The 27,789-nt window shown below is 47.7% G+C and overlaps 1 protein-coding gene across 2 annotated transcripts in view; it reads right to left on the bottom strand.

Moving 5' to 3' along the window:
- ACER3 (alkaline ceramidase 3) overlaps positions 1-27,789 on the bottom strand; it is a 193,844-nt gene that overhangs the window by 32,191 nt on the left and 133,864 nt on the right. The window contains exon 1 of one of the 2 annotated variants that reach the window (XM_069759375.1): positions 17,596-17,846. The exons of the other annotated variant lie outside the window; for it this stretch is intronic. Within the exon in view, the coding sequence (XP_069615476.1) occupies positions 17,596-17,698 (103 nt within the window). The 5' untranslated portion in view covers positions 17,699-17,846. Of the gene's footprint in view, positions 1-17,595; positions 17,847-27,789 lie in introns of those variants that run through there. 2 annotated transcript variants of the gene reach the window in all.

Raw genomic sequence — 27,789 nt, forward strand, 5'->3', positions numbered from 1 at the left:
TGCTCTATTACTACTCAGCCATGAGCAGTGACTACAGGGAAGTTTTGGTGTGCCCCGAAATAGGGCCAACTGCTTCTCAGTGCAACCCATACCCCTCCACCGTGCTTTACACTGCAGTTATGCTTGATCAAGATTCTTAGAGGGGAAGCAATCAGCACAAAGATCAAGGTGGGCAAACAAAGAAGGACATCTTGGTCATAGCTGGTGTTACCCAGCACTACAATGGGGGGCTACCGTTTGCCATAGGACTCATTTTCATTGATGTATGTCCTTGCTCTGTAGCAAAAGCACAGCCCCTCCCAGCAGCGGCCCCCTCTGTGGCCAGCAGCGGCCCCCTATGTAGCCAGCAGGAGCCATGGCGTCGGTCATTACACACATGAGCGCGCTTCCATCTGCACATTTCTCACGTGTCACCCATTACCTCGCACAATTAATCCCATACGCACCTCCGCACCATACATGCATCATAAGTCGGGAACGGAGGACAAATATACCGCAAACAAACAAGTCAAGGGCATGCTAATAGAAGAAAAAAAAAAAAGACATAGTTCTGCAAAGGAGCTGCATACACAAAACGGTAGGACAGACTATAAATATATTTTATTTATTTATTTGTTTTAAATTTTAGAGCGCATGCAAAAAGCCGTGGTGGACAAACAACCGGAGGATTAGCAGGGATTTGCACAAATAAAAAAAGGTAACAAATCGCTTTGGATCTGCATAAAAAAAAAAGTGTTTACCCAACATGAGAGTTTCCCCTGCATCAGTCAGCGAGGTAAAGAGGCCGGAACGACAGCGCTCCGGAGGAGAAGTGCTGCACCGAGCCACCCCGGGGTGTGCACAGAGCACAATGGAGGAACCACAAGGCACAGCACCCCCAGCCAAGCCGGGCGTAGGGGGCCACAGCATGGTTACCCCACAGCACACAGGGGATGGCTGGGTGGTCCTATAGACGGCACCAACTCTGCTCACACAGAGCCGCAAGGTGCAACCTGCAGAACAGACCATAATGTATGCAGGGACTGCACAAGAATAGTGAGTGCAGCTCTGGGGTATAATACAGGAGGTAACTCAGGATCAGTAATGTAATGTATGTACACAGTGACTGCACCAGCAGAATAGTGAGTGCAGCTCTGGGGTATAATACAGGATGTAACTGAGGATCAGTAATGTATGTACACAGTGACTGCACCAGCAGAATAGTGAGCGCAGCTCTGGAGTATAATACAGGATGTAACTCAGGATCAGTAATGTAATGTATGTACACAGTGACTGCACCAGCAGAATAGTGAGTGCAGCTCTGGAGTATAATACAGGATGTAACTCAGGATCAGTAATGTAATGTATGTACACAGTGACTGCACCAGCAGAATAGTGAGTGCAGCTCTGGAGTATAATACAGGATGTAACTCAGGATCAGTAATGTAATGTATGTACACAGTGACTGCACCTGCAGAATAGTGAGTGCAGCTCTGGGGTATAATACAGGATGTAACTCAGGATCAGTAATGTAATGTATGTACACAGTGACTGCACCAGCAGAATAGTGAGTGCAGCTCTGGGGTATAATACAGGATGTAACTCAGGATCAGTAATGTAATGTATGTACACAGTGACTGCACCAGCAGAATAGTGAGTGCAGCTCTGGAGTATAATACAGGATGTAACTCAGGATCAGTAATGTAATGTATGTACACAGTGACTGCACCAGCAGAATAGTGAGTGCAGCTCTGGAGTATAATACAGGATGTAACTCAGGATCAGTAATGCAATGTATGTACACAGTGACGGCACCAGCAGAATAGTGAGTGCAGCTCTGGAGTATAATACAGGATGTAACTCAGGATCAGTAATGCAATGTATGTACACAGTGACGGCACCAGCAGAATAGTGAGTGCAGCTCTGGAGTATAATACAGGATGTAACTCAGGATCAGTATACATAAAAACTCATTTGTTCAGACTGGCCTACCGCCTCAATGCATTAACCTAACGATCCCTGTGTGGCCTATATTAAAAAAAAAAAAAAAAATTAATTAACTGGTTCATGCAGCTTTACATGAACACCCAAGCCTTACACTATGGCTGGTCCGAATAACTATAGCAATTGTTACCATCCACCTCTCGTGTCTCCCCTTTTCCTCATAGTATGTAAGCTTACGAGCAGGGCCCTCACTCCTCTTGGTATCTGTTTTGAACTGTATTTCTGTTATGCTGTAATGTCTATTGTATGTACAAGTCCCCTCTATAATTTGTAAAGCGCTGCGGAATATGTTGGCGCTATATAAATAAAAATTATTATTATTATTATTATTACAGTGACTGCACCAGCAGAATAGTGAGTGCAGCTCTGGGGTATAATACAGGATGTAACTCAGGATCAGTAATGTAATGTATGTACACAGTGACTGCACCAGCAGAATAGTGAGTGCAGCTCTGGGGTATAATACAGGATGTAACTCAGGATCAGTAATGTAATGTATGTACACAGTGACTGCACCAGCAGAATAGTGAGTGCAGCTCTGGAGTATAATACAGGATGTAACTCAGGATCAGTAATGCAATGTATGTACACAGTGACGGCACCAGCAGAATAGTGAGTGCAGCTCTGGAGTATAATACAGGATGTAACTCAGGATCAGTAATGTAATGTATGTACACAGTGACTGCACCAGCAGAATAGTGAGTGCAGCTCTGGGGTATAATACAGGATGTAACTCAGGATCAGTAATGTAATGTATGTACACAGTGACTGCACCAGCAGAATAGTGAGTGCAGCTCTGGGGTATAATACAGGATGTAACTCAAGATCAGTAATGTAATGTATGTACACAGTGATTGCACCAGCAGAATAGTGAGTGCAGCTCTGGAGTATAATACAGGATGTAACTCAGGATCAGTAATGTATGTATACAGTGACTGCACCAGCAGAATAGTGAGTGCAGCTCTGGGGTATAATACAGGATGTAACTCAGGATCAGTAATGTAATGTATGTACACAGTGACTGCACCAGCAGAATAGTGAGTGCAGCTCTGGGGTATAATACAGGATGTAACTCAGGATCAGTAATGTATGTACACAGTGACTGCACCAGCAGAATAGTGAGTGCAGCTCTGGAGTATAATACAGGATGTAACTCAGGATCAGTAATGTAATGTATGTACACAGTGACTGCACCAGCAGAATAGTGAGTGCAGCTCTGGGGTATAATACAGGATGTAACTCAGGATCAGTAATGTATGTACACAGTGACTGCACCAGCAGAATAGTGAGTGCAGCTCTGTAGTATAATACAGGATGTAGCTCAGGATCAGTAATGTAATGTATGTACACAGTGACTGCACCAGCAGAATAGTGAGTGCAGCTCTGTAGTATAATACAGGATGTAGCTCAGGATCAGTAGTGACTGCACTTTTCATGTACATTATTGGAGATGGAGGAGATAACGTGCTCTTCACAGCCTAAGAGCAGCAGCCCAGATCCAGAAACCAGGTGGATCGTGAAAGATTGTGAAGCAAGAGGTCACAGAGAGAAGATCAGAGAGAAAAAGATAAGGAAGGATATTAATCTGCACATGGGAGGAAGAAAGGAGATATGGGAGGAACTCCTGAATAACTTCACAAGTATCACTTGTATGAATCACCTATGGCAGGAAAGTAGTTCTCCCTTAAAGTGCCTCTCCACTCTAGTTAATTAAAGGGGCTGTCTAAGATTCTAAACAGAAACAGCGCCACACCTGCCCATAGATTCTGTCTGGTGCTGCAGGTCGGCTCCATGGAGGTGAAAATGCTGGATTACAATATGACTCTCAACCTGTCGAGAAACATGACTGCCCCCCCCCCCCCCCCCTCCAATCATATACAGTGACTGAAGTCAAGTCCTGGACAACCCCTTTAATTATGGGGATAGGACGGTGACGACCAAGCCTGGGGAACCCTTTAAAAGTGATATCCTATTAGCAGGGCACAAAAGGCTTCTCAAGCAAGAAGAGATTCTCTGGCTGCGACCAACTTCTGACTCATCATTACCATATGGAAATGTAACATTAAGGAAATGCTCTTTAAAAGGCAAAGTTCACGTTTGACAATTTGACACAATAAACTCCACATGATTCACGACCTCTTTACCTCTTGTAATCTTTCCTTCCTGTGCCTCACCGAAACATGGCTGACACCCTCCCCTGCTGTGCTATGTTACCTAGGCCTCCACTTCACCCACACTCCTAGCCCTGGCAACAGACACGGTGGAGGAGTGGGCCTTCTCCTTTCTTCCAATTGTACCTTTAACCCAATCCCACCTCTACCCTCCCTTCTTTCGAAGTCCACTATGTCCACATCTACTCCCCCTACAACCTCCAAATGGCCATCATATAAAGACCTCCAGGCCCGACCACTGCCTTTATTGACCAATTCTCCACCTGGCTTCTTCACTTTCTGTCTGCTGACATTCCCACCATCATCATGGGCGACTTCAACATCCCCATTGACACCCACCAGTCAGCAGCCTCCAAACTCCTGTCACTTACTTTATCTTTGGACTTACTCAGTGGTCCTCCTCAGCCACCCACACATTAGACCTGGTCTTCACCCGTTTATGCTTCCTATCTAACTTCACAACCTCCCCTCTCCCGACAACCATCTGCTCAAGTTCTCCTCACTGGTCACCCATGTCCAGCAACATGCGCACCCACGCAGGAACCTCGCACACCTAGACCCTCACACACACACACTGGCTATTCAGCCACTGTCCTCCATATCCCCACTCCACGACACAGAAAGTGCCACTAGTTTCTACAATGCCACCCTCTCTTCAGCCATCGACTCGGTCGCCCCTGTCATGCATAGCAGAGTGCGACAATTCAATAGACAACCCTGGCACAATAACATCACCAAAAAGCTTCAGCAAGTGTCCAGAATTGCAGAACAGCGTTGGAAGATAACGCATTCGCAAGATGATTTCACTGCACTCAAACAAGCAACACTCAAATCAGCTCTCACCTCTGCTAAACAGGCCTACTTCACAACCCTCGTATCTTCCTTATCCCACAACCCCAAACAGTTGTTCAACATCTTTAACTCCCTCCTCTGCCCACCACTGCCCCCTCCAACCTCCCTCATCTCTGCTGAGGACTTTGCCACACACTTCAAAAATAAGATCGACCAAACAAGGCAAGTCTTTGTATGCCAGACCAATGTCCTACCCCCATAACTTCCCTATCCAATATCACTGAAGGACAGCTTACTCATCTTCTCTCCAAATCACAGCTCACCACTTGTGCACTTGACCCCATCCCACCTCCTCCCCAACCTCACCACCACACTAATCCCATCCCTAACCCATCTCTTCAACCTTTCACTAACTTCTGGGACCTTCCCCTCTGCTTTCAAACATGCCACAATCACACCTATCCTCAAAAAGCCATCCCTTGACCCAAGCGCTATGTCCAGCTATCGCCCCATATCTTTGCTCCCATACTCCTTGAGCAGCACGTTCATGCTCAACTTTCCTCTCACTTTGCATCTAACTTGCTCTCCGACAGCTTATAATCTGGCTTCCGTCCCCACCATTCCACTGAGACTGCCCTGACCAAAATTACTAACGACTTACAGCCAAAGCTAACAGCCAATTCTCTATACTCCTCCTCCTCATAGACCTGTCCTCTGCCTTCGACACAGTTGACCACTGCCTCCTACTACAGATCGTCTCTTCCTTTGGTGTAAAAGACCTTGCCCCATCTTGGATCTCCTCGTACCTTTCCAACCGCACATTCAGCGTCTCCCACTCCCATACTATTTCTTCATCTCGCCCCCTCTCTGTTGGTGTCCCTCAAGGCTCTGTCCTAGGACCCTTACTCTTCTCAATCTATATACTTGGCCTGGGACAACTCAAAGTCCTATGGCTTCCAGTACCATCTATATGCCAATGACACTCAGATCTACCTCTCTGGCCCAGATGTCACCTCTCTGCTCTCCAGAATCCCAGAGTGTCTATCAGCCATATCCTCCTTCTCCTCTCGCTTCCTCAAGCTCAATGTGGAAAAATCAGAATTAATTATCTTTCCTCCATCTCGCACATCTTCCCTACCTGATCTATCTATCACAATAAATGAAATCACACTTTCCCCTGTCCCCAAAATCCGCTGCCTCGGAGTAACCCTTGACTCTGCCCTGTCCTGCAAACCGCACATCCAAGCTCTCGCCACCTCCAGCTCAAAAATATCTCCAAAATCCGTCCTTTCCTCAACCCACACTCTACCAAAATGCTTGTGCATGCCCTAATCATCTCCCGCCTCGACTACCGCAACATCCTCCTTTGTGGCCTACCTTCTAACACTCTAGCACCCCTCCAGTCCGTCCTTAACTCTGCTGCTGGACTAATTAATCTCTATCCTCGCGACTCTCCTGCTTCACCTCTTTGCAAATCCCTTCACTGCCTCCCAATTTACCAGCAAATCCAGTTTAAATTACTAACACTGACCTACAAAGCCATCCATAACCTTTCTCCTACGTATGTTTCCAAACTAATCTCTGAATAGCTTCTCACACGTAATCTCCGGTCCTCCCTAGACCTCCTCCTCTCCTCCACACTTATTTGCTCCTCACCCAATCGCCTCCAAGACTACTCCCGAATATCCCCCATCCTCTGGAATTCAGTGCCCCAACACGTCCGGTTATCCACCACATTTGAACCCTTCCAAAGAAACCTGAAACCCACCTCTTCAGGAAAGCTTACAGCCTGTAAAGACCACACGGCCACCTCAACACCATCGGAGCTACAGCAACCCTCGACCTACTGTCTCCTTCCCGCAAGGGCAGGGTCCTCGCCCCTCTGTATCAGTCTGTCATTGTTGGTTTGTTTACTGTAAGTGATATCTGTAACTTGTATGTAACCCTTTCTCATGTAAAACACCATGGAATCAATGGTGCTATATAAATAAATAATAAAAAAATATGTAGGCAATTAAGGCAAAAGCGCAACTTTATCCGATCACGAGGCCACTTAGTAAGTATTGTAGATATGACGAAAGAACGCAAAGTATTTCAGTTCTGTGAATCGAGGAGCCGTCAAATACCGAAAACTCAGAACAGGGAAATGGAGACCAAACTGGTGCTCCAGAGCAGCGCTTCACAGGACTCATCTCTCAGACCAATACTGCGAGGGGGCTCCCAACCGGAGGGGGCTTCCTCTTACAGGCAATGGCGACCACTATTACATCTGAACGGACCTGTATTGGCAGCGACAACTGAACGACCCACTTCCACCAAACTCATTTCCTGGGGGTTGTCAGCTGAGACTAGCCATTTAAATGCCAAACATTCCATTCTTTACCCCATTTCCCGTATGAGGGCTTGTTTGTTATTTTTTGTTTTTTTATCAGAACAGCTCGTAGTTTAGAATGACACCATTCATTTTACCGTATAATATAACGGAAAAAGAAAAATTAAAAATGAGATGAAAGGTGAACAACAAAAAAAAATAAAAAAATGACGTACTGTTAATTCCACAATGTTTTTTTGAGATTTATTTTTACAGCATGGAAAACTTTTGAAAGCCAGTACGATTACATTTTTTTTTTTTTTTTTTTTTTTATTACTATTTTGCTTTAAAAAAAAAAAAAAAAAAATGTATTGGGGACAAACTTCAGACTCACACAACCATTTAATTTTTACCATCAATGGAGCTGGGTTTGGAGGGTGAGGAGGAATTTTTTTTGTGGCGAGCAGAAATTTTTATTGGTACCATATTGACGTACAAAACTTTTTGATGTTTGTGGGGGGAAGTTGCTGTGACCAAACATGAAATTAAAAAAAAAAAATAAGGGAAAATAAATACTTACAAGAATGTAAAAATACTTAAAATGTCCCCTTTTACAAAAATTAATGTTATAAAAAAAAGAATAAAAGATGGATTTATTTTTTTCATCTGAATGACGTTTACAGTATGCATGACCTAAAAATACTAATTAGAAAAACTGAACTTTTACAGACGTGGCAATTTTTTGAAACTTTTTTTCTGACCCTTGAATCCAGTGACGGCCCCGTTATCTCAGGGGTAATACCAGCGGCTGCATCACAGGCGCCGACTCTTCCGCTTACTGTAATGATTTACAGACCTTCCTGCAGGTGTAAAGCCCGGTGGACACGTCTGTACGGTAGAGATATCGCCAGCAGCGGCAATTCCCCCATGTTTGGCTCATTAGTGGTTACAGAACTACAACTCCCAGCATGCCCTGCCAGTCGCAAGCACAAGTCTATGCTGAAATCGACTGCATGGTATCCTCACAGGATCTGGAGACAGCAGAAACCCCCCCAGCACCAGGACAGTAGCCATAGCTTCTGGATACATTGTCACCATGACGACCAGTGTTCTACAAGGTTCCTATAGATACATTGTAGCACAGTGGTGGCTGTAGGCAATGTCTGTGCCCAGGTACAACCACATTCCACTCCTCAAGAACATGATTGTTTTTAGAGCAGTGCTCCTGGCTTTATACACACCCAGGTACAACCCCGATCACCACTTTCAGGTTTCATCCTGGGGCAGTAAAAATTTCATGTGGCATCAAGAGGAAATCACAATTAAGATAATGCCATCAGGAGGCATTATCTTAAGGCTCAAAATTTATTCAGCAGCCGGACAACGACCCCCAACATCCAGCCAATGTAATTAAGAAAGAGGAGTCCTGGGGGCGATGATCCGGCCCCACTGAGTCCTAATCTGACATCATCCAGTCTGTCTGGGATCATTTGGAAACACTGAAGATCGGGGGTCAGGTCTCCAACATGTTTGGCACAATCTCCTGCAGAGATCCTCCATAACCTGTGTACAAGTGACGAGAAGTGGTGGAGGCGACGGGCCTTCACCAGATACTGATGACGGAGGCGACGGGCCATCACCAGATACTGATGACGGAGGCGACGGGCCATCACCAGATACTGATGATGGAGGCGACGGGCAGTCACCAGATACTGATGATGGAGGCGACGGGCAGTCACCAGATACTGATGATGGAAGCGACGGGCAGTCACCAGATACTGATGATGGAGGCGACGGGCAGTCACCAGATACTGATGACGGAAACGACGGGCCGTCACCAGATACCGATGATGGAGGTGACGGGCGGTCACCAGATACTGATGATGGAGGTGACGGGCGGTCACCAGATACTGATGATGGAGGTGACGGGCGGTCACCAGATACTGATGATGGAGGTGACGGGCAGTCACCAGATACTGATGATGGAGGTGACGGGCAGTCACCAGATACTGATGATGGAGGAGACGGGCGGTCACCAGACACTGATGATGGAGGAGACGGGCGGTCACCAGATACTGATGATGGAGGTGACGGGCGATCACCAGATACTGATGATGGAGGTGACGGGCAGTCAAGAATTACTGATGATGGCAGCAACGGGCAGTCACGAGATAGGCTACGTGCACACGCTGCGGATTAGGCCAAGGAATTTCTGGTGTGGATTCTGCCTCTCCTGGCAGAAGATGCACCTACGGTTCCGCAGCGTTTTTTGTGCGTTTTTGCGGCGGTTTTCTTGTGGATTTGCTGCGTTTTTTACCCCTGCGGTCCCTAATGGAATGGGTACAAAAACGCTGCAGATTCACAAAAGAGAAGTGACATGCTACTTCTTTTAAACCGCAGCGTTTCCGCAGCGGATTTTCCGCAAAGTGTGCACAGCATTTTTTTTTCTCATTGATTTACATTGTACTGCACCTCAAAAACGCTGCGGATCCGCAGAGAATCAGCAACGTGTGCACATACCCATACTGATGATGGAGGAGACGGGCGGTCACCAGATACTGATGATGGAGGAGACGGGCGGTCACCAGATACTGATGATGGAGGAGACGGGCGGTCACCAGATACTGATGATGGAGGAGACGGGCGGTCACCAGATACTGATGATGGAGGAGACGGGCGGTCACCAGATACTGATGATGGAGGAGACGGGCGGTCACCAGATACTGATGATGGAGGAGACGGGCGGTCACCAGATACTGATGATGGAGGAGACGGGCGGTCACCAGATACTGATGATGGAGGAGACGGGCGGTCACCAGATACTGATGATGGAGGAGACGGGCGGTCACCAGATACTGATGATGGAGGAGACGGGCGGTCACCAGATACTGATGATGGAGGAGACGGGCGGTCACCAGATACTGATGATGGAGGAGACGGGCGGTCACCAGATACTGATGATGGAGGAGACGGGCGGTCACCAGATACTGATGATGGAGGAGACGGGCGGTCACCAGATACTGATGATGGAGGAGACGGGCGGTCACCAGATACTGATGATGGAGGAGACGGGCGGTCACCAGATACTGATGATGGAGGAGACGGGCGGTCACCAGATACTGATGATGGAGGAGACGGGCGGTCACCAGATACTGATGATGGAGGAGACGGGCGGTCACCAGATACTGATGATGGAGGAGACGGGCGGTCACCAGATACTGATGATGGAGGAGACGGGCGGTCACCAGATACTGATGATGGAGGAGACGGGCGGTCACCAGATACTGATGATGGAGGAGACGGGCGGTCACCAGATACTGATGATGGAGGAGACGGGCGGTCACCAGATACTGATGATGGAGGAGACGGGCGGTCACCAGATACTGATGATGGAGGAGACGGGCGGTCACCAGATACTGATGATGGAGGAGACGGGCGGTCACCAGATACTGATGATGGAGGAGACGGGCGGTCACCAGATACTGATGATGGAGGAGACGGGCGGTCACCAGATACTGATGATGGAGGAGACGGGCGGTCACCAGATACTGATGATGGAGGAGACGGGCGGTCACCAGATACTGATGATGGAGGAGACGGGCGGTCACCAGATACTGATGATGGAGGAGACGGGCGGTCACCAGATACTGATGATGGAGGAGACGGGCGGTCACCAGATACTGATGATGGAGGAGACGGGCGGTCACCAGATACTGATGATGGAGGAGACGGGCGGTCACCAGATACTGATGATGGAGGAGACGGGCGGTCACCAGATACTGATGATGGAGGAGACGGGCGGTCACCAGATACTGATGATGGAGGAGACGGGCGGTCACCAGATACTGATGATGGAGGAGACGGGCGGTCACCAGATACTGATGATGGAGGAGACGGGCGGTCACCAGATACTGATGATGGAGGAGACGGGCGGTCACCAGATACTGATGATGGAGGAGACGGGCGGTCACCAGATACTGATGATGGAGGAGACGGGCGGTCACCAGATACTGATGATGGAGGAGACGGGCGGTCACCAGATACTGATGATGGAGGAGACGGGCGGTCACCAGATACTGATGATGGAGGAGACGGGCGGTCACCAGATACTGATGATGGAGGAGACGGGCGGTCACCAGATACTGATGATGGAGGAGACGGGCGGTCACCAGATACTGATGATGGAGGAGACGGGCGGTCACCAGATACTGATGATGGAGGAGACGGGCGGTCACCAGATACTGATGATGGAGGAGACGGGCGGTCACCAGATACTGATGATGGAGGAGACGGGCGGTCACCAGATACTGATGATGGAGGAGACGGGCGGTCACCAGATACTGATGATGGAGGAGACGGGCGGTCACCAGATACTGATGATGGCGGCGACGGGCGGTCACCAGATACTGATGATGGCGGCGACGGGCGGTCACCAGATACTGATGATGGCGGCGACGGGCGGTCACTCCAAACTGTACATCAGTAACGATAAAAATAACTGAGCAAAATATCTAAAAACACAAAAGCTGCAAATTTGTGAAAACCAAAATTTGCGTCAGTCTCAAAACTTTGGCCATAACTGCGCTATATGGACAGTATATACACTCTATGGCCGGTACACAGGGCAGTATATACACTCTATGGCCGGTACACAGGGCAGTATATACACTCTATGGCCGGTACACAGGGCAGTATATACACTCTATGGCCGGTACACAGGGCAGTATATACACTCTATGGCCGGTACACAGGGCAGTATATACACTCTATGGCCGGTACACAGGGCAGTATATACACTCTATGGCCGGTACACAGGGCAGTATATACACTCTATGGCCGGTACACAGGGCAGTATATACACTCTATGGCCGGTACACAGGGCAGTATATACACTCTATGGCCGGTACACAGGGCAGTATATACACTCTATGGCCGGTACACAGGGCAGTATATACACTCTATGGCCGGTACACAGGGCAGTATATACACTCTATGGCCGGTACACAGGGCAGTATATACACTCTATGGCCGGTACACAGGGCAGTATATACACTGTATGGCCGGTACACAGGGCAGTATATACACTGTATGGCCGGTACACAGGGCAGTATATACACTGTATGGCCGGTACACAGGGCAGTATATACACTGTATGGCCGGTACACAGGGCAGTATATACACTGTATGGCCGGTACACAGGGCAGTATATACACTGTATGGCCGGTACACAGGGCAGTATATACACTGTATGGCCGGTACACAGGGCAGTATATACACTGTATGGCCGGTACACAGGGCAGTATATACACTGTATGGCCGGTACACAGGGCAGTATATACACTGTATGGCCGGTACACAGGGCAGTATATACACTCTATGGCCGGTACACAGGGCAGTATATACACTGTATGGACGGTACACAGGCTGTGTGTATACAGTATATGGACAGTATATACTGTATGGACGGTACACAGGACAGTATATACTGTATGGACGGTACACAGGCTGTGTGTATACAGTATATGGACAGTATATACTGTATGGACGGTACACAGGGCAGTATATACTGTATGGACGGTACACAGGGCATTATATACTCTATGGACAATACTCAGGACAGTATATACACTCTATGGACAGTACACAGGACAGTATATACACTCTATGGACGGTACACAGGACAGTATATACTGTATGGACGGTACACAGGGCAGTATATACTGTATGGACGGTACACAGGGCAGTATATACTGTATGGACGGTACACAGGGCAGTATATACTCTATGGACAGTACACAGTCTGTGTATACAGTATATGAACAGTATATACTGTATGGACGGTACACAGGGCAGTATATACTGTATGGACGGTACACAGGGCAGTATATACTGTATGGACGGTACACAGGCTGTGTGTATACAGTATATGGACAGTATACAGTATATGGACAGTATATACTGTATGGACGGTACACAGGGCAGTATATACTCTATGGACAGAATATACTGTATGGACGGTACACAGGCTGTGTGTATACAGTATATGGACAGTATACAGTATATGGACAGTATATACTGTATGGACAGTACACAGGGCAGTATATACTGTATGGACGGTACACAGGCTGTGTGTATACAGTATATGGACAGTATATACTGTATGGACGGTACACAGGGCAGTATATACTCTATGGACAGAATATACTGTATGGACAGTACACAGGGCAGTATATACTCTATGGACGGTACACAGGGCAGTATATACTGTATGGACAGTACACAGGGCAGTATATACTGTATGGACAGTACACAGGGCAGTATATACTGTATGGACGGTACACAGGGCAGTATATACTCTATGGACAGAATATACTGTATGGACAGTACACAGGGCAGTATATACTGTATGGACGGTACACAGGGTGTGTGTATACAGTATATGGACAGTATATACTGTATGGACGATACACAGGGCAGTATATACTCTATGGACGGTACACAGGGCAGTATATACTCTATGGACGGTACACAGGGCAGTATATACTCTATGGACGGTACACAGGGCAGTATATACTGTATGGACAGTACACAGGGCAGTATATACTGTATGGACGGTACACAGGACAGTATATACTGTATGGACGGTACACTGGACAGTATATACTGTATGGACGGTACACTGGACAGTATATACTGTATGGACGGTACACAGGGCAGTATATACTCTATGGACGGTACACAGGGCAGTATATACTGTATGGACAGTACACAGGGCAGTATATACTGTATGGACGGTACACAGGGCAGTATATACTCTATGGACGGTACACAGGGCAGAATATACTGTATGGACAGTACACAGGGCAGTATATACTGTATGGACGGTACACAGGGCAGTATATACTCTATGGACGGTACACAGGGCAGTATATACTCTATGGACGGTACACAGGGCAGTATATACTCTATGGACGGTACACAGGGCAGTATATACTCTATGGACGGTACACAGGGCAGTATATACTCTATGGACGGTACACAGGGCAGTATATACTCTATGGACAGAATATACTGTATGGACGGTACACAGGGCAGTATATACTCTATGGACGGTACACAGGGCAGTATATACTGTATGGACGGTACACAGGGCATTATATACTGTATGGACGGTACACAGGCTGTGTGTATACAGTATATGGACAGTATATACTGTATGGACGGTACACAGGCTGTGTGTATACAGTATATGGACAGTATATACTGTATGGACGGTACACAGGGCAGTATATACTCTATGGACGGTACACAGGGCAGAATATACTGTATGGCCGGTACACAGGGCAGTATATACTCTATGGACAGTACACAGGGCAGTATATACTCTATGGACGGTACACAGGGCAGTATATACTCTATGGACAGAATATACTGTATGGACGGTACACAGGGCAGTATATACTCTATGGACGGTACACAGGGCAGTATATACTGTATGGACGGTACACAGGGCAGTATATACTGTATGGACGGTACACAGGGCATTATATACTGTATGGACGGTACACAGGCTGTGTGTATACAGTATATGGACAGTATATACTGTATGGACGGTACACAGGGCAGTATATACTCTATGGACGGTACACAGGGCAGTATATACTGTATGGCCGGTACACAGGGCAGTATATACTCTATGGACGGTACACAGGGCAGTATATACTCTATGGACAGAATATACTGTATGGACAGTACACAGGGCAGTATATACTCTATGGACGGTACACAGGGCAGTATATACTCTATGGACGGTACACAGGGCAGTATATACTCTATGGACGGTACTCAGGGCAGTATATACTCTATGGACGGTACACAGGGCAGTATATACTCTATGGACGGTACACAGGCTGTGTGTATACAGAATATACTCTATGGACGGTACACAGGGCAGAATATACTCTATGGACGGTACACAGGGCAGTATATACTCTATGGACGGTACACAGGGCAGTATATACTCTATGGACAGTACACAGGCTGTGTGTATACAGAATATACTCTATGGACGGTACACAGGGCAGTATATACTGTATGGACAGTACACAGGGCAGAATATACTCTATGGACGGTACACAGGGCAGTATATACTCTATGGACAGTACACAGGCTGTGTGTATACAGAATATACTCTATGGACGGTACACAGGGCAGTATATACTCTATGGACGGTACACAGGGCAGTATATACTGTATGGACAGTACACAGGGCAGTATATACTGTATGGACAGTACACAGGGCAGTATATACTGTATGGACGGTACACAGGGCAGTATATACTGTATGGACAGTACACAGGGCAGTATATACTCTATGGACGGTACACAGGGCAGTATATACTGTATGGACAGTACACAGGGCAGTATATACTGTATGGACGGTACACAGGGCAGTATATACTGTATGGACAGTACACAGGGCAGTATATACTGTATGGACGGTACACAGGGCAGTATATACTGTATGGACAGTACACAGGGCAGAATATACTCTATGGACGGTACACAGGGCAGTATATACTCTATGGACGGTACACAGGGCAGAATATACTCTATGGACGGTACACAGGGCAGTATATACTCTATGGACGGTACACAGGGCAGTATATACTGTATGGACAGTACACAGGGCAGAATATACTCTATGGACGGTACACAGGGCAGTATATACTGTATGGACGGTACACAGGGCAGTATATACTGTATGGACAGTACACAGGGCAGAATATACTCTATGGACGGTACACAGGGCAGTATATACTCTATGGACGGTACACAGGGCAGTATATACTCTATGGACGGTACACAGGGCAGTATATACTCTATGGACGGTACACAGGGCAGTATATACTGTATGGACGGTACACAGGGCAGTATATACTGTATGGACAGTACACAGGGCAGTATATACTCTATGGACGGTACACAGGGCAGTATATACTGTATGGACAGTACACAGGGCAGTATATACTGTATGGACGGTACACAGGGCAGTATATACTGTATGGACAGTACACAGGGCAGTATATACTGTATGGACGGTACACAGGGCAGTATATACTGTATGGACAGTACACAGGGCAGAATATACTCTATGGACGGTACACAGGGCAGTATATACTCTATGGACGGTACACAGGGCAGAATATACTCTATGGACGGTACACAGGGCAGTATATACTCTATGGACGGTACACAGGGCAGTATATACTGTATGGACAGTACACAGGGCAGAATATACTCTATGGACGGTACACAGGGCAGTATATACTGTATGGACGGTACACAGGGCAGTATATACTGTATGGACAGTACACAGGGCAGTATATACTCTATGGACGGTACACAGGGCAGTATATACTCTATGGACGGTACACAGGGCAGTATATACTCTATGGACGGTACACAGGGCAGTATATACTGTATGGACAGTACACAGGGCAGAATATACTCTATGGACGGTACACAGGGCAGTATATACTCTATGGACGGTACACAGGGCAGTATATACTCTATGGACGGTACACAGGGCAGTATATACTCTATGGACGGTACACAGGGCAGTATATACTCTATGGACGGTACACAGGGCAGTATATACTCTATGGACGGTACACAGGGCAGTATATACTGTATGGACAGTACACAGGGCAGTATATACTCTATGGACGGTACACAGGGCAGTATATACTCTATGGACGGTACACAGGGCAGAATATACTCTATGGACGGTACACAGGGCAGTATATACTCTATGGACGGTACACAGGGCAGTATATACTGTATGGACAGTACACAGGGCAGTATATACTGTATGGACAGTACACAGGGCAGAATATACTCTATGGACGGTACACAGGGCAGTATATACTCTATGGACGGTACACAGGGCAGTATATACTGTATGGACAGTACACAGGGCAGAATATACTCTATGGACGGTACACAGGGCAGTATATACTCTATGGACGGTACACAGGGCAGTATATACTCTATGGACGGTACACAGGGCAGTATATACTCTATGGACGGTACACAGGGCAGTATATACTCTATGGACGGTACACAGGGCAGTATATACTCTATGGACGGTACACAGGGCAGTAAATACTGTATGGACAGTACACAGGGCAGTATATACTGTATGGACGGTACACAGGGCAGTATATACTCTATGGACAGTATATACTGTATGGACAGTACACAGGTGCACACACACTAGCCAGGCACACACAGCTACACTCCGCACACCGCTGCACACACAGCACAGTCACTCACAGAACTCGGCGATGTAGGCGGACACGGCGTAGTTCTCCTCGCACCAGTCCAGGGTGGAGGTCGGCGGCCCCCAGTAGCCGGGCCTGTCCAGCGCCGGAGCCATGCTGAGCCCTGCTGCTGCCAGTCACCGCCGGCCGGGAAGGAGGAGGCAGGACTTATACCGGGCCCCGCCCCCTGTCAGCTATGACACTGCGGAGCGGGGCGATATCTCGGTAATCGGTCAGTCGCGTGATACAAATAGGGGCGTGGCCAAACCAGATGAGGGCGGAGCAAACGCTGAAAGTTTCAGTCACGTGTCGGGAACCGGGCGGGGCTTGGCGGAGCTGTGCGCGCGGGAGGTTTGTAGGTGATGATGTGTTCTGACCGGTGTGTGCGGGATCCAGCGAGCAGTCAGCGGCGGAGCCTCCTCTGAAGGGACTGTAGAGTTTCCTCCTCAGGATGGGATCCTTTCTGTCTGAAGGAAGAAGCTGCAGCATTTAGGGGGTTAAACAGCTGGGGGCTGTTACTGCAGGAGCTCGGCCACTAGCAGCGCCGAGATCCTGCTGTGATCAGGTGGCAGGTGCTGATAGTTTGGCGCTTTCTGTGAGATCCTGCTGTGATCAGGTGGCAGGTGCTGATAGTTTGGCGCTTTCTGTGAGATCCTGCTGTGATCAGGTGGCAGGTGATGATAGTTTGGCGCTTTCTGTGAGATCCTGCTGTGATCAGGTGGCAGGTGCTGATAGTTTGGCGCTTTCTGTTAGATCCTGCTGTGATCAGGAGGCAGGTGCTGATAGTTTGGCGCTTTCTGTGAGATCCTGCTGTGATCAGGAGGCAGGTGCTGATAGTTTGGCGCTTTCTGTGAGCTCCTGCTGTGATCAGGTGGCAGGTGCTGATAGTTTGACACTTTCTGTGAGATCCTGCTGTGATCAGGTGGCAGGTGCTGATAGTTTGGCGCTTTCTGTGAGATCCTGCTGTGATCAGGAGGCAGGTGCTGATAGTTTGGCGCTTTCTGTGAGCTCCTGCTGTGATCAGGTGGCAGGTGCTGATAGTTTGGCGCTTTCTGTGAGATCCTGCTGTGATCAGGTGGCAGGTGCTGATAGTTTGGCGCTTTCTGTGAGATCCTGCTGTGATCAGGTAACAGGTGCTGATAGTTTGGCGCTTTCTGTGAGATCCTGCTGTGATCAGGAGGCAGGTGCTGATAGTTTGGCACTTTCTGTGAGATCCTGCTGTGATCAGGTGGCAGGTGCTGATAGTTTGGCGCTTTCTGTGAGATCCTGCTGTGATCAGGTGGCAGGTGCTGATAGTTTGGCGCTTTCTGTGAGATCCTGCTGTGATCAGGTGGCAGGTGCTGATAGTTTGGCGCTTTCTGTGAGATCCTGCTGTGATCAGGTGGCAGGTGATGATAGTTTGGCGCTTTCTGTGAGATCCTGCTGTGATCAGGTGGCAGGTGCTGATAGTTTGGCGCTTTCTGTGAGATCCTGCTGTGATCAGGTGGCAGGTGATGATAGTTTGGCGCTTTCTGTGAGATCCTGCTGTGATCAGGTGGCAGGTGCTGATATTTTGGCGCTTTCTGTGAGATCCTGCTGTGATCAGGTGGCAGGTGCTGATAGTTTGGCGCTTTCTGTGAGCTCCTGCTGTGATCAGGTGGCAGGTGCTGATAGTTTGGCGCTTTCTGTGAGATCCTGCTGTGATCAGGTGGCAGGTGCTGATAGTTTGGCGCTTTCTGTGAGATCCTGCTGTGATCAGGTGGCAGGTGCTGATAGTTTGGCGCTTTCTGTGAGATCCTGCTGTGATCAGGTGGCAGGTGCTGATAGTTTGGCGCTTTCTGTGAGATCCTGCTGTGATCAGGTGGCAGGTGCTGATATTTTGGCGCTTTCTGTGAGATCCTGCTGTGATCAGGTGGCAGGTGCTGATAGTTTGGCGCTTTCTGTGAGCTCCTGCTGTGATCAGGTGGCAGGTGCTGATAGTTTGGCGCTTTCTGTGAGATCCTGCTGTGATCAGGTGGCAGGTGCTGATAGTTTGGCGCTTTCTGTGAGATCCTGCTGTGATCAGGTGGCAGGTGCTGATAGTTTGGCGCTTTCTGTGAGATCCTGCTGTGATCAGGTGGCAGGTGCTGATAGTTTGGCGCTTTCTGTGAGATCCTGCTGTGATCAGGAGGCAGGTGCTGATAGTTTGGCGCTTTCTGTGAGCTCCTGCTGTGATCAGGTGGCAGGTGCTGATAGTTTGGCGCTTTCTGTGAGATCCTGCTGTGATCAGGTGGCAGGTGCTGATAGTTTGGCGCTTTCTGTGAGATCCTGCTGTGATCAGGTGGCAGGTGCTGATAGTTTGGCGCTTTCTGTGAGATCCTGCTGTGATCAGGTGGCAGGTGCTGATAGTTTGGCGCTTTCTGTGAGATCCTGCTGTGATCAGGTGGCAGGTGCTGATAGTTTGGCGCTTTCTGTGAGATCCTGCTGTGATCAGGTGGCAGGTGCTGATAGTTTGGCGCTTTCTGTGAGATCCTGCTGTGATCAGGTGGCAGGTGCTGATAGTTTGGCGCTTTCTGTGAGATCCTGCTGTGATCAGGAGGCAGGTGCTGATAGTTTGGCGCTTTCTGTGAGATCCTGCTGTGATCAGGAGGCAGGTGCTGATAGTTTGGCGCTTTCTGTGAGCTCCTGCTGTGATCAGGTGGCAGGTGCTGATAGTTTGGCGCTTTCTGTGAGATCCTGCTGTGATCAGGTGGCAGGTGCTGATAGTTTGGCGCTTTCTGTGAGATCCTGCTGTGATCAGGTGGCAGGTGCTGATAGTTTGGCGCTTTCTGTGAGATCCTGCTGTGATCAGGTGGCAGGTGATGATAGTTTGGCGCTTTCTGTGAGATCCTGCTGTGATCAGGTGGCAGGTGCTGATAGTTTGGCGCTTTCTGTGAGCTCCTGCTGTGATCAGGTGGCAGGTGCTGATAGTTTGGCGCTTTCTGTGAGATCCTGCTGTGATCAGGTGGCAGGTGCTGATATTTTGGCGCTTTCTGTGAGATCCTGCTGTGATCAGGTGGCAGGTGCTGATAGTTTGGCGCTTTCTGTGAGATCCTGCTGTGATCAGGTGGCAGGTGATGATAGTTTGGCGCTTTCTGTGAGATCCTGCTGTGATCAGGTGGCAGGTGCTGATAGTTTGGCGCTTTCTGTGAGATCCTGCTGTGATCAGGTGGCAGGTGCTGATATTTTGGCACTTTCTGTTAGATCCTGCTGTGATCAGGAGGCAGGTGCTGATATTTTGGCGCTTTCTGTGAGATCCTGCTGTGATCAGGAGGCAGGTGCTGATAGTTTGGCACTTTCTGTGAGATCCTGCTGTGATCAGGTGGCAGGTGCTGATATTTTGGCACTTTCTGTTAGATCCTGCTGTGATCAGGAGGCAGGTGCTGATATTTTGGCGCTTTCTGTGAGATCCTGCTGTGATCAGGTGGCAGGTGCTGATAGTTTGACACTTTCTGTGAGATCCTACTGTGATCAGGTGGCAGGTGCTGATAGTTTGGCGCCTTCTGTGAGATCCTGCTGTGATCAGGAGGCAGGTGCTGATATTTTGGCACTTTCTGTGAGATCCTGCTGTGATCAGGAGGCAGGTGCTGATATTTTGGCACTTTCTGTGAGATCCTGCTGTGATTAGGTGGCAGGTGCTGATAGTTTGGCGCTTTCTGTGAGATCCTGCTGTGATCAGGTGGCAGGTGCTGCTAGTTTGGCGCTTTCTGTGAGATCCTGCTGTGATCAGGTGGCAGGTGCTGATAGTTTGGCGCTTTCTGTGATATCTTGCTGTGATCAGGAGGCAGGTGCTGATAGTTTGGCGCTTTGTGTCAGCTCCTGCTGTGATCAGGTGGCAGGTGCTGATAGTTTGGCGCCTCCTGCCAGATCTTGCTGTGATCAGGTGGCAGGTGCTGATAGTTTGGCACTTTCTGTGAGATCCTGCTGTGATCAGGTGGCAGGTGCTGATAGTTTGGCGCTTTCTGTGAGATCCTGCTGTGATCAGGTGGCAGGTGCTGATAGTTTGGCACTTTCTGTGAGCTCCTGCTGTGATCAGGTGGCAGGTGCTGATAGTTTGGCGCCTCCTGCCAGATCTTGCTGTGATCAGGTGGCAGGTGCTGATAGTTTGGCGCTTTCTGTGAGATCCTGCTGTGATCAGGTGGCAGGTGCTGATAGTTTGGCGCTTTCTGAGAGTTCTTGCTGTGATTAGGTGGCAGGTGCTGATAGTTTGGCGCTTTCTGTGAGATCCTGCTGTGATCAGATGGCAGGTGCTGATAGTTTGGCGCTTTCTGTGAGCTCCTGCTGTGATCAGGTGGCAGGTGCTGATAGTTTGGCGCTTTCTGTGAGATCCTGCTGTGATTAGGTGGCAGGTGCTGATAGTTTGGCGCCTCCTGCCAGATCTTGCTGTGATCAGGTGGCAGGTGCTGATAGTTTGGCGCTTTCTGTGAGATCCTGCTGTGATCAGGTGGCAGGTGCTGATAGTTTGGCGCTTTCTGTGAGCTCCTGCTGTGATCAGGTGGCAGGTGCTGATAGTTTGGCGCCTCCTGCCAGATCTTGCTGTGATCAGGTGGCAGGTGCTGATAGTTTGGCGCTTTCTGTGAGCTTCTGCTGTGATCAGGTGGCAGGTGCTGATAGTTTGGCGCTTTCTGTGAGCTCCTGCTGTGATCAGGTGGCAGGTGCTGATAGTTTGGCGCCTCCTGCCAGATCTTGCTGTGATCAGGTGGCAGGTGCTGATAGTTTGGCGCTTTCTGTGAGCTCCTGCTGTGATCAGGTGGCAGGTGCTGATATTTTGGCGCCTCCTGCCAGATCTTGCTGTGATCAGTAGGTCAGAATGACTGACCGATCACTGCGCTCTGTGCGCGAGCGATGACATAGGTCCCCGCTCCTCTTCCTGTGCCGCTCAGCTGTCAGTGACCGTTTATAGTCATGAGGTATATCATCAGTATTTGTACCTTCTTGCTCATTTGCTTATGAGGTATGAATACTTTTTACAGGCACTGCATATGGCTGCTAAAATCTCATTGTCACGTACCCGCTTCTCAGCATGTGACTTGGGGTTGCGCCTGCAAGGGTTAATCTATCTCCCCTCTCTCAGTCCAGCATTTACCCTTTGTCCTATGCTATAATGGGAGCATAAATCACACACCCGCTCATACACGCTGCCACCAGTCACCGAACACACAGGCGATGATTCCCGGAAACATTACTACTACTATCTGCCAATCAGCAGGGTAAGGCTATGGATTCTTTAGAGCATACAAGGTTCAGACTTATTAAAGTTTTAAGCTTTAATAGAAAAGGTACAGTGCCTACAGTAAAAAGGGTATAAAAATATGGGAATAAAAAGTGACATACAAATATGCAAAACAGTTCTAAATTCAAAGGGATAAAACTTACAGAAATATCGAATCTTGCAGTCTTGTATTCTGCCCCTGAGGGAGGGGGAACTATGGAATGGATCACATCACTGTGAACATCTTTCTCTGTGTAAAGGTGTAATTTATAGATTCAACCTGGAGGTCAAATTTCTAGAGCAGCCTCTCCGGTTAATATTCTAATCCTTGGTTTGTGACTGGATCCCGGCTATTTTACCAATGAATTCATTATTTTTCTTTGAACACTATTTGCGTGACCTTTCTTATAGTAAATGGTGTCATGCTGCACCTGGCCTGTCTGTTCAAAGGAGTCAGAAGGTGTGAAATGTTTCCAATTCTGTGTGTTCTCAGCAAGGCCCCCTGGGGTGACTGGAGCCAGGAAACTGCCTTTCTCAGGATAACATAGGTCTCAGGACAGATGTTAATTTACTGCTGGTCATACATCACACATTTCACTACACTCGTCCTTGCCCACTGCCATCACGTTCTGGCATATGCTCCCTGGAAAGCCTGCTGCATTCATTATTCCGCCATCAGCCCTCCCGTGATTCTTCCATGCCTCTGACTGATGCATTTCCTTCTTGCTCAATAGTATCAAACCTCCAGAATGTGATTTGACCATAAGATCATGACTGTGGAGTCCCCGCTCTTGCACCATCACGCCACTTTCTCATCACTTCCTCCATTAGTAATAACGCCAGATGCCGGCTGGCAGTCCGCCCACGTGGTGTAATTATAGCTGCACTGTATGTGGCGGGGGTCATTCCCTATATACCAGAGGTCATTTAAAGGGCACGTATGGTCACTTTTCATATGAACGTCAATGATTTAGTGATCCATTGCTGGTTATAAGGTAATGGTATTTTTTAAGAAAATAATTTTCATTGTTTATTTTTTTTTTCTTAAGAGGCAACGATCATCTATATACATAATTGTCTAAGGGGTACTTCCGTCTGTCTGTCCTTCTGTCACAGTTATTCGTTCGCTGATTGGTCTCGGCAGCTGCCTGTCATGGCTGCCGCGACCAATCAGCAACGGCCACAGTCCGATTAGTCCCTCCCCTACTCCCCTGCACTCACTGCCCGGCGCCCGCTCCGTAATCCTCACACAGGGTTAATGGCAGCGGTAACGGCCCGCGGTGTAACGCACTCCGTTACCGCTGCTATTAACCCTGTGTGTCCCCAACTATTTACTATTGATGCTGCCTATGCAATATGTCATGTTAAAAATAATAATAAAAAAACCAAAAAACCTGCTATACTCACCCTCCACCGCCTTTCCCGCTCCTCGCCACGCTCCATTGCAAGCGGCAGCTTCCGCTCCCGTCCCAGGGCTGGTGTGCGACAAGGACCTGCCGTGACGTCATCATAGGTCCTGCTCACACCAGCCCTGGGAGCGGAAGCTGCCGCTTGCAATGGAGCGATCCCGGGAGCGTGGAGAGGAGCGAGAAAGGCGGCGGAGGGTGAGTATAGCAGGACTTCAACGGGCTATAGGTGAGTATATGTTTATTTTATTTTTTTAAGTTTCTATACTACGTGGCTCTGTGCTGGCCAATATACTACGTGACTGGGCAATATACTACGTCGCTGGGCAATATACTACGTGGCTATGCAATATACTACGTGGCTGGGCAATATACTACGTGGCTGGGCAATATACTACGTGGCTGGGCAATATACTACGTGACTGGGCAATATACTACGTGGCTGGGCAATATACCACGTGACTGGGCAATATACTACGTGACTGGGCAATATACTACGTGACTGGGCAATATACTACGTGGCTGGGCAATATTCTACGTGGCTGGGCAATATACTACGTGGCTGGGCAATATACTACGTGACTGGGCAATATACTACGTGGCTGGGCAATATACTACGTGGCTGTGCAATATACTACGTGACTGGGCAATATACTACGTGGCTGTGCAATATACTACGTGGCTGTGCAATATACTACGTGGCTGGCCAATATACTACGTGGCTGTGCAATATACTACGTGGCTGTGCAATATACTACGTGACTGGGCAATATACTCCGTGGCTGGGCAATATACTACGTGGCTGGGCAATATACTACGTGGCTGGGCAATATACTACGTGGCTGTGCAATACAGGTCCTTCTCAAAAAATTAGCATATAGTGTTAAATTTCATTATTTCCCATAATGTAATGATTACAATTAAACTTTCATATATTATAGATTCATTATCCACCAACTGAAATTTGTCAGGTCTTTTATTGTTTTAATACTGATGATTTTGGCATACAACTCCTGATAACCCAAAAAACCTGTCTCAATAAATTAGCATATTTCACCCATCCAATCAAATAAAAGTGTTTTTTAATAACAAACAAAAAAACCAACAAATAATAATGTTCAGTTATGCACTCAATACTTGGTGGGGAATCCTTTGGCAGAAATGACTGCTTCAATGCGGCGTGGCATGGAGGCAATCAGCCTGTGACACTGCTGAGATGTTATGGAGGCCCAGGATGCTTCAATAGCGGCCTTAAGCTCATCCAGAGTGTTGGGTCTTGCGTCTCTCAACTTTCTCTTCACAATATCCCACAGATTCTCTATGGGGTTCAGGTCAGGAGAGTTGGCAGGCCAATTGAGCACAGTAATACCATGGTCAGTAAACCATTTACCAGTGGTTTTGGCACTGTGAGCAGGTGCCAGGTCGTGCTGAAAAATGAAATCTTCATCTCCATAAAGCATTTCAGCCGATGGAAGCATGAAGTGCTCCAAAATCTCCTGATAGCTAGCTGCATTGACCCTGCCCTTGATGAAACACAGTGGACCAACACCAGCAGCTGACATGGCACCCCACACCATCACTGACTGTGGGTACTTGACACTGGACTTCAGGCATTTTGGCATTTCCTTCTCCCCAGTCTTCCTCCAGACTCTGGCACCTTGATTTCCGAATGACATGCAAAATTTGCTTTCATCAGAAAAAAGTACTTGGGACCACTTAGCAACAGTCCAGTGCTGCTTCTCTGTAGCCCAGGTCAGGCGCCTCTGCCGCTGTTTATGGTTCAAAAGTGGCTTTACCTGGGGAATGCGGCACCTGTAGCCCATTTCCTGCACACGCCTGTGCACGGTGGCTCTGGATGTTTCCACACCAGACTCAGTCCACTGCTTCCTCAGGTTCCCCAAGGTCTGGAATCGGTCCTTCTCCACAATCTTCCTCAGGGTCCGGTCTCCTCTTCTCGTTGTACAGCGTTTTCTGCCACATTGTTTCCTTCCAACAGACTTACCATTGAGGTGCCTTGATACAGCACTCTGGGAACAGCCTATTTGTTGAGAAATTTCTTTCTGGGTCTTACCCTCTTGCTTGAGGGTGTCAATGATGGCCTTCTTGACATCTGTCAGGTCGCTAGTCTTACCCATGATGGGGGTTTTGAGTAATGAACCAGGCAGGGAGTTTATAAAAGCCTCAGGTATCTTTTGCATGTGTTTAGAGTTAATTAGTTGATTCAGAAGATTAGGGTAATAGGTCGTTTAGAGAACCTTTTCTTGATATGCTAATTTATTGAGACAGGTTTTTTGGGTTATCAGGAGTTGTATGCCAAAATCATCAGTATTAAAACAATAAAAGACCTGCCAAATTTCAGTTGGTGGATAATGAATCTATAATATATGAAAGTTTAATTGTAATCATTACATTATGGTAAATAATGAAATTTAACACTATATGCTAATTTTTTGAGAAGGACCTGTATACTACGTGGACATACATATTCTAGAATACCCGATGCGTTAGAATCTGGCCACCATCTAGTTTTATATATTTTTCACTCAGAGGTTTTTCGTGTTCTCATTGTTGCCCTCCTGTGGCAGAAATTGGAATTACACCAACAAACTACAGGACACCAGGATTGGTGGTGAGCTGGGTCATTTTTTTCTTATATCACACTAGTTAACCCCTTCAATGAATGCCACAAAAAAAACCAAGTACCGCTGGAAATAAAAGTGGAATAAAACTCAATCAAAAAGTTGAATGTGAATAAAAATGGTACAGTTGAAAACCGTCATCTTGTCGCACAATAAAACAAGTCGCCCACAGCTCCATCAGCGGAAAAATTAAAAAGTTATAGCTCTCAGAATAAAGCGATGCAAATATAGTTCAATTTTCTAGAAAAGTTTTTATTGTGTAAAAGCGCCAAAATGTAAAAAAATGACATAAATGAGGTTTCACAGTAATCATACTGAGCCGAAGAATAAAGCCGTCTTATCAATTTGGGCACACTGAATGGTTTAATGGGAATCTGGAGACGTACCTCAGGTGTTCTGTATCTGAAAATGAGGAGGACTGGGTTAGCTACTTACCATTTGCCGAATTCCCCGTAAATGTCAGGAATCGTCCAGTAAGTCCCCGTTTTTCCATCCTCAGTTTAGTTCTTTTAATAGTATTCGCCCTTCTGGATTATCGGGGGAAGAACGGTTGTCATTTTCCATTACTACCATATGGCAGGGGGTTATGAATAATTTGAGTAAGATGGGATCCAAATGTAAGAGTGTGGCTGATCGGAGACGTTGGTGGGTGTTGTGTGTTGCTGACTTGATGTGATTGTCCTCTCGGAACAGGTTCCATCTTGGAAACTGGGTCTCAGGTTTATCGGTCCTTATAAGACTAAAGCATCAGCCAACTCCTGGACAGTCTGTTGCAATGTGACGACGGTGGATGGTGCGAGACATGATGTCCCAGATGTGTTCAGTCGGATTCAGGTCTGGGGAACGGGCAGCCAGTCCATAGCTTCAATGCCTTCATCTTGCAGGAACTGCTGACACACTCCAGCCACATGAGGTCTGGCATTGTCCTGCATCAGGAGGAACCCAGGCCAACC

This window comes from Ranitomeya imitator, chromosome 3 (assembly GCF_032444005.1).
Source record: "Ranitomeya imitator isolate aRanImi1 chromosome 3, aRanImi1.pri, whole genome shotgun sequence".
Lineage (NCBI taxonomy): Eukaryota > Metazoa > Chordata > Amphibia > Anura > Dendrobatidae > Ranitomeya > Ranitomeya imitator.